The following is a 10,809-nucleotide window of genomic DNA, read 5'->3' on the forward strand; positions in this document are numbered from 1 at the left end:
ACATGGATGAATTCAGCGATATTAAACACAAAGTTCACTACACGCCAAATAAATAAATAATGTACTGTGATCGGATGAGCCTTTAATATTAATGCAACAAAATAAGTTTCAATGAAAGCATTTTCCCATACAAAATCAAAACAAAGAAATCTAATACCTAACGTTACACCATAAACCCGCCAGAACAAGACGGGTGCGCGTTGTTTGAATGACCTCACAATGCAAAATATTACAATATAATGATATTCCCTCCGTTGAAAAGCTCCTTGCGCTAAACAACGTGTTTTCACCTTAAAGCAATAACCGTCAGCTGTGCATGTTAAGCGCTTACCTTTTATAAATATTCCCTCCTGGGTCCACTATTGCAAAAAGGAACAGCATGAGATCAACTTATTTTAGGGGGAAAAAGGAAGCAGAAACTAATAATCCTCGTTGATCGGCATCTTTGTTGGCGTTGTTTTAACGGTTGTTCCATTACGTTCCTTGTGTCATTCACATATGGATCATTTAAAGTCAATATAAGTCCTGTTGAGCGCTGTCAAATGCTTCACTTTGCCGCTATCGGTCCCGCGCTTTTTGTATCGTCTTCCTTTGTAGATTTATGGCGGTAGGCAAACCGGCTTTGAGGTGCATTTACTGCCACCAACTGGACGGGAGAGCAGCATTACAGTTAAAAAACGAGGCGATTCTGTTGAACAAACCTGTTTCCACAGGCAACGCATCAAATTATATAAACCTTTGTATTTGTCTGCGGACATCAAAATGTACTTATTTTATACTTATTTAATTTCATGTCAGCTCATATGCTCAACTGTTTCTGGCAGGCCACGTATCGTGCACAGTATTCAGATTTTCATTATTTACTTGAATATTTTTTTGTATTCACTTTAGAAACAAGTATACAACGTCTTTTATTAATTCAATTTTTATTCACATCACAGTAACACATAAAGTCTCATTTAAACTATTCTGATAAAAAAACAACACCATTCTTTCTTTACTCACAAACCACCAGATGGCACTTGTTCCTTACCTTAAAACTGTTAACGTTATTCTAGGACTTTTATAGCATGTTCACAAGAATAATGAATATATCACCTTTTAATTTTTACTTCATAAACACTATCAAAAATGGAAGCAGATTCTACTTCTAAAAAGACTCAGTTGTAAACCAACAGCCGTGCAATTCCAGCTTTATGGATGTGACTATAAATATAAGCAGAAGAAGGCCATAAAATGTCCTTATTGATTGAACAATAATATATATTATAGTGTGTTTTCGCGGATATCAACACAACAGTAGTTTAATTTGTGTTACGGTAAAAATATTTAAATATTTAAAATGCATTCAATCTTTTCAGGAAATGTAATTTTTGCATTTGAAGTTAAATTAACCGCTATAGTTTACAATTTACAGTTTACAACGATAATGGTACTTTTGCGTTATTCGTTTATTACTTGTAATTTGTCATGTCAAATTTTTCTTTAAATGGGGGCGGGGTCTGGGCTCTACGCAAACGCGTCTGATTAGTCGGTTTGGTCGACGCCCATGTAAGTGACGTTCTTGTCGTAAATACTTCAGCTGCGGTGTCGTTGGTAGTCGATATAGTTGCTGGTGAGATGTCATACCGCACAGCAGTCCGTCTCTTCGGCGCTCCCGTCAGAAGTGTTTTGCAGTCATGCAATATTAATATAAAGAGACATTACGCTGCGGTCGAGCACGCGCTGTCTGTACTGGAAACGGAACTGGACGGTATCCGTGCAGCGGGCACGTGGAAGGGAGAGAGAGTGATCACGTCCAAGCAGGGTCCTCATATCTGCGTGGACGGAAGTAAAGGGGGTGAGCTGAACATAAATAAAGATCAATAGCCCAAAACAGAACCCAGTGAGCTTTATATATCACCGTGTTACGTTCGGGTGTAACATTGCACTTGACCTCAGCGTACGTTACAAGGTAAAGTTTACTTTTCCGGTAAGTGATAAGGATAAGCCATGGGTCTGTATGGACATTTCCTATTTAATCTAGTGTTTCCGTTGGACATTCTGTGGGATAATCTATTGACAGCCCATAGATTAAGGAGGGTCACCTAAATATGTCACCCATGCATGTATTTGCTTCATACATTTGTATCTAATGCATTCTTTAAAAAAAACAAAGGAAATGATGTAACGCGTAGATGTACAAATAGTCACGTTTAAAGGAAACGTGTGATACTTTTCCTTTATTTTATACATCGACGTACATCGATGTACATAAAATAAAAATGTATGAAGCAAATACATGCATAGGTGACATATTTAGGTGACCCTCCTTAATCTATGGGCTGTCAAGTCTGTTTACAGCCAGGGAATCTGCATTTTGCATTTGGCGTATGTTTTTCAAAGTGCATGTGCATTTTCGAAAAACTAAACATTGAAACTTGTATTCTTCTGTTTTATTTCTACAGACATATTGAATTTTTGTGCTAATAACTACTTGGGTTTATCCAGCCACCCAGAGGTGGTGCAGGCAGGAATTGATGCCCTGCAGAAATATGGAGCTGGACTTAGCTCTGTACGGTTCATCTGTGGCACCCAGGTTAGGAAAAACCAGTATGTTCACGTTTAAAGTATTGAGGCTTGAATAATTATTATGTCTGTTTTCCTAGAGCCTTCACAAGAACTTGGAACAGAAGCTAGCTCAGTTCCACGAAAGAGAAGACTGCATTCTGTACGCAAGCTGCTTCGATGCCAACGCTGGACTGTTTGAGGTGACATTACTAATGAAATGTAGAAAAAAAGTGCGGCACTTTATGCATTGTAACATCACATCTGTACTCTTTGTTTTAGGTTCTGCTGGGTCCCGATGATGCGGTGCTCTCTGATGAACTAAACCACGCCTCCATTATCGACGGCATTCGACTGTGTCGTGCCAAGAGGTTCCGGTACAAACACATGGACCTGAATGATCTGGAGGAAAAACTGAAAGAATCACAGGTGAGTTGCGAGTCTCTTTATGTTGCATGATTTGATGAAATGTAAATAATATTTTGAAGGAAACTTACTGTGGGGTTCCACAGGTTATGGAGTGTAGCTTTGCGTAAATTGTGTTTTCAATTTTGGACTTTGTCCATGTTTTTCCACAGTCCTCGCGTCTTAGGTTGGTGGTCACAGATGGTGTTTTCTCTATGGATGGAGATGTGGCTCCTCTGCAGGGTATCTGTGATCTGGCTGAACAGTACGGAGCGCTGGTCTTCATCGATGAATGTCACGCCACCGGCTTCCTTGGTCCCCGTGGCCGGTGAGTGTACATGACAAATTACAGACCTCAAATGTATATGTCTCTTTACAAATGGTACATAATAGAAAATAATATATATAGATGGTGTTGTGGTGTTTGACGATTACCTGGTTTTACTCTGCAGTAAATACAAATATTAGAAAAAGAATAATTAGAAAAAATATACATATTTTGATCAGGCAACATATTTAATTTGGGGCAATACAATTTTCCCTTTATGATGAGACATTTGGCCAATCTCTTAAATATTTATTCCTAAAATTTCAAGATTACTTGCAGAGTATGGGTTATAAGAATATTTTTTTTATGTTGACATAACAAAGGTTATAAGAGGTCTGGTCATATTGTCACATTTGATTTGGATGGAAGGTCACAAACATGTGCTTCTTGAGAATGTGAGAAAGTTAATGTATGCTTTTTCTATTTTATGTTCACAGAGGAACAGATGAGCTTTTTGGGGTTATGAACAGGGTGCACATTGTCAATTCCACGCTGGGAAAAGCATTAGGAGGAGCTGCAGGTTTGTATTTCTTTAAATCTCAGTTATTCAGTATTGACTAAAACACATTGTTAATATTATACAACATCACTATGGCTGATAAAGTTGAATCAATATATTTTGCATAACAACAGTTGCATTGTTTATTTGTATCAGGTGGTTACACGGTTGGTCCTAAAGCTTTGATAGATCTGCTGAGACAGCGGTCTCGTCCGTACCTCTTCTCTAACTCTCTCCCCCCTCCCGTGGTGGGATGTTCCATCCGTGCCGTGGAACTGCTGCTGGCATCCAATGAAATCGCGCAGAGTATGACGGCCAAAACCATGAGGTAGTACTGAAGGGGTGAGGTGGGGTATTTGTAGATTCGGTTTACAGTTACACCCTTTAGATCACGTTGCTGTGTTTATCTTTGTGAACACTAGATAAGCAGGGTTAAAGTACCAAGCTCATTTTTAAAATGATCTGGTATAACAATTTCTGTCAACACAAAAATAGTTGACTTTTGCTTGACAGTATGTACCTACATTCAGTAAGAACTACCAATAGTGTTTTGTTTGTTGTCAAAGGTTCAGAAACAACATGACCCAGGCAGGCTTTACCATCTCTGGCACAGCTCATCCCATTTGCCCTGTGATGCTGGGGGATGCTCGCCTGGCTTCTCTTATGGCTGATGACATGCTGAAACTAGGTGATAATTCTGCTCTCTATTCAAAACATTTTAAAATTATTTTGAGGACCTACCACATGTTCAATTTCTTTGCAATACAAATAGGTTTGTCCTAAAATAGAAGGTCTGTCATATACTCATGTCTTTTTCAAACTTCCATGAAACAGTATATTTCTAATATTCTGGCCACTTGTTTATATAATAAAGGTAAATGTGGATGGGGCGGTCAAACTAAATTAATTAAAGCGCAATATAAATGTGGAATATATTGAGGTCAAATAGAGAGATTGGAGATCTCATAAGGTTTGAAAAAACATGATGGTGAATAAATAATAACAGAATTGTAATTTTGGAGTGAATTGTCCCTTAAAATGTGCTCCCAGAGAACTTTTTCATCAAGAATAAAATGTGCAACAAGCATATCAGCCTAAGTAAATCGTTTTGTGTGTGTGTGTGTCTCTCTAGGTGTGTATGTGATCGGATTCTCCTTCCCAGTTGTTCCTAAAGGGAAAGCCCGTATTCGAGTCCAGATCTCTGCAGCTCACACTGATGAGGACATCGATCGTACTGTTGATGCCTTCATACAAACCGGCAGAAAGCATGGTGTCATTTCTTAATGTCAGGAGCACACAGGCTGAGATTGGAGGAGCTTTTACCGTAGTTTTTGGAGTGACCTGTTAGAGCGAGGCTTAAGTTACACAATATATCAAAGCAAAACATGCTTTTGTTGCTACTGTGATTTATAAAGGTCACATTTTATTCTTATTCAGAATTAACTGAATAAATGCTTTTGTTGATGATTCATAGTTGGGGTTTTCCTGTTTATTTTAAAAGACAATAAATGGTACTACAGCTATACATTAATGCAAAATTTTTCTGCAAAGGTTAAGGGATTTTCTTTTTGTCTGTAATCCTCAAGTGATTCTATGAGATATCTCTTTGTATTCCTAAATTATACAAAAAACATACTTGATTGTTACAACTATTGTCAAAGAATGTTTAGGAACATGTGGAATTTTTGACACACTAATAAATAAAAATCGTACCTTTTTGATGAGCTTGTGTGCATAGTACTCTATTATTACAAAAAGATATATACCAGGAATGTCATCATTCTGTTTACTTTTTGTACAATTGTTTACAAACAATTGTGTATGTGGATATATATATATAAACAACAATCATTTATTATTGGGCACTTTAATGATTGTAATAAAAACTGACCAATCTGCTTTCAACATACTAATATTCCGCGCCATCAGACCCACTACTTCCTCCCATTTGCACTCCGCTTTGTGTATTTCCCGCCAGTACTGTAGTTCAGAACCTCCTTTTATAGTGACGTATGACGCCACGATGTATTTCTGTCCAATGCGCAAGTCGAAAAAGAGCGTGGGGGCGGAGTCTGACTGCAGCGTAGGGCAGGGCTTAGGGTTTTGCCGCGAAAGTCAGTCCGTGCCTGTAGCGTCTCACTGGAGCACGTTGTTGATTGTGACGAGAAAGAATAGCCATATTGACAAAATATAGCACTTTTTAGAATAAATATTACTCGTAATTTATTGTAATATATTAGAATACGCGCAAAATGTCGGGATTTGATGATCCAGGAGTGTATTACAGTGACAGTTTTGGTGGAGGAGAAAGCATTGGCGATGAGGGGGTCGTCAAACGCAGTCAGATCAAAAAGAGGTTTCGGGAGTTTTTGAGGCAGTTTAGAGTCGGTACCGATCGCACGGGATTCACTTACAAATACAGGTATTGTTCGTAACAATAATATGGTCTTGCATATCGGTGTCGAGACGCAATACAACGGGTTAGCACAATGATTTCTGTGGTTATTTTACCTGCTGTCTGTAAATGTTATAGTTCAATTCATGTAAACATATTTATAATGTATCAAGTTTGTTGTCTGTTACTATAACTGTTCAGACAAACCGATCTGCAAAATACGTCTGTAACGCATTGTGAAAGGTCACGTGACACGACTTTTAATGCTATTTGAATGAATCTAACCCTATTTGCAATACATTCGAAGGAACCGACTCCCTGAACTACATTATTAGTGAACTAGACTATAAGTAGACTAATGTACAATTGCATACTATTACGGGTTTGTGGATGTTTTCTTTTGTGCACCGATAAATGCATGTTTTTCTTCAGAGATGAGCTCAAGAGGCATTACACCCTGGGAGAATACTGGATTGAGGTGGAGATGGAGGACTTGGCCAGTTTTGATGAAGATCTTTCAGACTGTCTTTACAAACTGCCCACCGAGAACTTGCCTTTGGTAAGATCGAGCAACAAAACAATATATTTTCTAGATTAATAAACAATCATTTACGGGACGGGCAAAACAAACATTTGTTGTATTCTGAGCCTCCATTGGTGTCACTCTATGGTTGACAGTTGGAAGAGGCGGCGCAGGAAGTTGCTGATGAGGTCACACGCCCCCGTCCTGTAGGAGAAGAGACGGTGCAGGACGTACAGGTCATGCTGAAGAGCGACGCCCACCCGTCCAACATCCGCAATCTGAAGGTGAGCATCGCATTACATTGTTCTCATTTGCTCTATACACTTTTTATGTTCCTGGCGAACATTCCGTGTTTGTTTCTTTCATCTGTCTGCAGTCGGAGCAGGTGTCGCATCTCGTGAAGATTCCCGGTATTATCATATCCTCCACGGCAGTGAGAGCCAAAGCCACAAGAGTGTGTCTTCAGTGCCGTGGCTGCAGGTCTGTTATCAGTAACATTCCTCTGCCTCCGGGACTGCAGGGTTACGCTCTTCCCCGCAAGTGTAACACGTGAGTCTCATCTTGGGACGCCCAAAGATTGATATTATTTTAAAATGAGTCATTGCTGAATACGCCCCTCTTGCTTCCCTTCAGCGAACAGGCGGGTAGCGTAAAGTGCCCCGTGGATCCGTATTTCATCATTCCGGACCGATGCGTCTGCGTTGATTTCCAGACTCAGCGTTTGCAGGAAGCCCCCGATGCTGTTCCTCATGGAGAGATGCCGCGACACATGCAGCTCTACTGCGACCGGTACACGCTCGGGTTGAGTTTATCGACACGATGCTTTCAGTGTACATAAGTCTCACTCTGACCTTCGTGATTTTCAGGTACCTGTGTGACCGCGTGGTACCAGGAAACAGGGTAACCGTCATGGGCATCTACTCCATCAAGAAGGTGGCCCAGACCAAAAACAAGGGTCGTGATATGGGCGCAGGCGTTGGCATCAGACTGGCATACCTGCGAGTCGTTGGCATCGAAGTGGATACTGAAGGAGCCGGTGAGTGCCTGCAAAGCATTGTGGGATCATTATTTTGCTATTGGTTCATGTTTAGCTACTCAAACTTGATTTACATTTAGTTTCGCGCTGTTGCAGGTCGTGGAGCCTCCGGATTAGTTTCACCCCAGGAGGAAGAGGAGCTGAGGTCTCTGGCTTCCACTCCCTCAGTATACGATTCCATCTCTCGCTCTCTCGCTCCATCCATCTATGGAAGCGATGACCTGAAGAAAGCCATAGCGTGTCTTCTTTTTGGAGGCTCTAGAAAGAGGTGAGTAACAAAGAGAGTGAAGTTTAAACTTGATTCTTTACTTTTATATTGTCAGTTATTTCATACAATGTTTTTTACTCATACACGTTTATATTGGTTCCATTATACAAGTTATAATAGACCAAGTTTGCCATGAATTCTTTTTTTGGTGATACGAATAAATAAAGTAACGTTCACTGTAATTTCAGGTTGCCTGATGGTCTGACGCGCAGAGGCGATATTAATTTGCTGATGCTCGGAGATCCAGGAACAGCCAAGTCTCAATTGCTGAAATTTGTGGAAAGATGTTCTCCGATTGGGGTAAGACTCTTACAAGTTTTTGCTTCTTTTAATGCGAATGTTTAGTTTCTTTTTTAACCTATTGTAGGATCCAACTTGGAGTTTAATGTCTGTTGTTGTCTTTTGTTAGGTCTACACCTCTGGTAAAGGCAGCAGTGCAGCCGGTCTGACCGCCTCTGTGCTGCGAGACCCTCACACTCGTGGTTTCATCATGGAGGGAGGTGCCATGGTGCTGGCTGACGGCGGTGTGGTCTGCATCGATGAGTTTGACAAGGTTGGTGTCAGATTTTATGTATTAACATCAAGTGCACTTTTTCTTTTCTAGAACTTTATATAATCAAGGCATTTTCTTTTCAAACAGATGAGAGAAGACGACAGAGTTGCAATCCACGAAGCCATGGAACAGCAGACCATCTCTATCGCAAAGGTATATCGTCATGACAATCTCCTGATACCCCTCCAGCCTTGTTCTTAAAGCTGTGCGTCACTACTTATCTGTGTTACCATCATGTCGTCAACTTGACCTTGAATTTTGTAACCTGAAGGCTGGAATCACAACCACTCTGAACTCTCGCTGCTCTGTGCTGGCTGCCGCCAACTCTGTGTTCGGTCGCTGGGACGACACAAAAGGAGAAGACAACATCGACTTCATGCCTACCATCCTGTCTCGATTCGACATGATCTTTATAATCAAAGACCATCACGACCAACAGCGAGACATGGTGGGTCTTATGTTGTGAACGATGTGTGAGCAACTGCAATCCTGACTTGTGATGTTTCCTTAGTGGGAATGTTACAGAAAATTTGGGCCTGGTTTTTCACATTTTTACTTGCATGTTTTTAGATTTATAGAAGTTATATTGATCTTTGTGTGTTGCTTTTTGAAAGCGAAAATTCACGCTAACTTCTGTTGTTTCAGACTTTGGCTCGGCACGTGATGAATGTTCACCTGAGCGCTCGGACCCAGATGGAGGGTGTGGAAGGAGAGATTCCTCTGGCCACGCTAAAGAAGTACATCGCCTACTGCAGAACGTAAGTGTGGACCCCATGGATTCAAAACGGGGTAACTCCTAAATGTTTCAATTCAGAATAAAGACTCATTATTGTACACGTACAGAAAATGTGGTCCCCGACTGTCGGCGGCGGCTGCAGAGAAGCTGAAGAACAGATACATTCTGATGAGGAGCGGTGCGAAGGAGCACGAGAGAGAGATCGATAGACGGGCTTCCATCCCCATCACTGTCAGGTAACTACTGACTTTACTAGCTCCTGTGCTTTTTCTCCCACAATCGAATGAATTGGTCTAAAAACAAAGAACTAGTTGTTGCATTTGGATACTGTTAGCACATTTTGATATTGTAAGTTGTAGGTAGCTGTTTGTGCATTAATTGGTTTATTCTTTGACCTTACAGGCAGCTTGAGGCTGTTGTGCGTATTGCGGAGTCTCTTGCTAAGATGAAGTTACAGCCCATCGCTGGAGAAGAAGAGGTGGATGAGGCTCTGAGGCTATTCCAGGTGTCCACACTAGACGCGGCCCTCTCCGGCAGTCTCTCTGGTAAGCGAGTATGCTATGACGTGAAACTAGAGGTTGACTGACATTGGTTTTATGGCCTGTAATTTACATTATTAAACATTTTATGCCAAATATAAATGGCTTGGGTTTTCATGGGTACATACTGTACATTTGATCTATTAAGTCAACCAAGAATATGGTAGTTAACGGCATTATGTCTTGGTTTAGTGTTAAGGATTTTTATTTACTAGAAAATGTAAGTTTGTAAGTTCCACACTGTTTTACTCAATATAATAGGTCACTGAATGAGACGACATTGAATGCTTTTTTACAGTTTGATGTAATATTTTGTCATATATGTAGGTGTGGAGGGATTTACAACCCAGGAAGATCAGGAGATGGTCTCTCGCCTAGAGAAACAGCTGAAGAGACGATTCGCCATCGGCTCCCAGGTGTCTGAACACAGCATTGTACAGGACTTCACCAAACAGGTGTGTTGTGTTTCCACTGGGTTACAGTTAAGCATTTCAAATTGTGCATTTTATCACATTGTCAATGAACGCATCTCTTCTCGTCTCCGAGCAGAAGTATCCAGAACATGCCATTCACAAAGTCCTTCATCTGATGATGAGGAGGGGAGAACTGCAGCATCGCATGCAGAGGAAAGTCCTGTACAGGGTCAAGTAGAGAGATGCTTTTTGCCAGAAAATAACCTGAACGTTTGTTGTTTAAAAGCAGATGTCAGGCTGATAGGGAGATGGACCGCATTGCAAAGATGTTGTTTCTTGTATATAATTTCCTTGCTATACATTTTTTTTGAAGTGATGGGTTAAACATATCAACATCCTGTAGTGCATGCAGGATTGGTTAAAGCTTGTCACAAGATTTTGCTGTGTAATGTGGTTTATTAAGTCCTCGAAAGTGAAAAACTTTCATTTGATGGTGTCCTTAAAAATATTTAGTCCAACTTCAATGTTGTTTTGAGAAACAATGCATAATAAAGCATTTAAGAAATC

The 10,809-nt window shown here is 40.5% G+C and overlaps 2 protein-coding genes across 2 annotated transcripts; both read left to right on the plus strand.

The window, feature by feature from the left end:
- The first annotated feature begins 1,515 nt into the window (after positions 1 to 1,515).
- gcat (glycine C-acetyltransferase) lies at positions 1,516 to 5,687 on the plus strand. The gene is made up of 9 exons (XM_079456814.1): positions 1,516 to 1,840; positions 2,448 to 2,578; positions 2,649 to 2,750; positions 2,830 to 2,976; positions 3,126 to 3,280; positions 3,718 to 3,800; positions 3,936 to 4,107; positions 4,346 to 4,467; positions 4,912 to 5,687. Exons 1-9 carry the CDS (start codon positions 1,621 to 1,623, stop codon positions 5,061 to 5,063), a joined length of 1,284 nt encoding a protein of 427 aa, XP_079312940.1. The 5' UTR covers positions 1,516 to 1,620; the 3' UTR covers positions 5,064 to 5,687.
- A 147-nt stretch (positions 5,688 to 5,834) lies between these two features.
- mcm5 (minichromosome maintenance complex component 5) lies at positions 5,835 to 10,809 on the plus strand. The gene is made up of 16 exons (XM_079455459.1): positions 5,835 to 6,201; positions 6,607 to 6,733; positions 6,853 to 6,981; positions 7,074 to 7,246; positions 7,331 to 7,486; positions 7,564 to 7,733; positions 7,830 to 8,001; positions 8,190 to 8,301; positions 8,411 to 8,554; positions 8,642 to 8,707; positions 8,826 to 9,002; positions 9,200 to 9,312; positions 9,398 to 9,526; positions 9,693 to 9,835; positions 10,157 to 10,284; positions 10,379 to 10,809. The coding sequence occupies exons 1-16, from the start codon at positions 6,032 to 6,034 to the stop codon at positions 10,478 to 10,480; spliced, it is 2,211 nt and encodes a 736-aa protein (XP_079311585.1). The 5' UTR covers positions 5,835 to 6,031; the 3' UTR covers positions 10,481 to 10,809.

This window comes from Barbatula barbatula (assembly GCF_947034865.1).
Source record: "Barbatula barbatula genome assembly, chromosome: 5".
Taxonomy (NCBI): domain Eukaryota; kingdom Metazoa; phylum Chordata; class Actinopteri; order Cypriniformes; family Nemacheilidae; genus Barbatula; species Barbatula barbatula.

Bases quoted from the DNA above. Each gene is read 5' to 3' on its own strand.
- mcm5 (XM_079455459.1), top strand. From the start codon at position 6,032: ATGTCGGGATTTGATGATCCAGGAGTGTATTACAGTGACAGTTTTGGT. The intron at 9,003-9,199 runs GTGGGTCTTATG...CTGTTGTTTCAG, and splicing joins ACGACCAACAGCGAGACATG to ACTTTGGCTCGGCACGTGAT. The intron at 9,836-10,156 runs GTAAGCGAGTAT...TCATATATGTAG, and splicing joins CCTCTCCGGCAGTCTCTCTG to GTGTGGAGGGATTTACAACC.
- gcat (XM_079456814.1), top strand. From the start codon at position 1,621: ATGTCATACCGCACAGCAGTCCGTCTCTTCGGCGCTCCCGTCAGAAGT. The intron at 3,801-3,935 runs GTTTGTATTTCT...TATTTGTATCAG, and splicing joins AGCATTAGGAGGAGCTGCAG to GTGGTTACACGGTTGGTCCT. The intron at 4,108-4,345 runs GTAGTACTGAAG...TTGTTGTCAAAG, and splicing joins ATGACGGCCAAAACCATGAG to GTTCAGAAACAACATGACCC.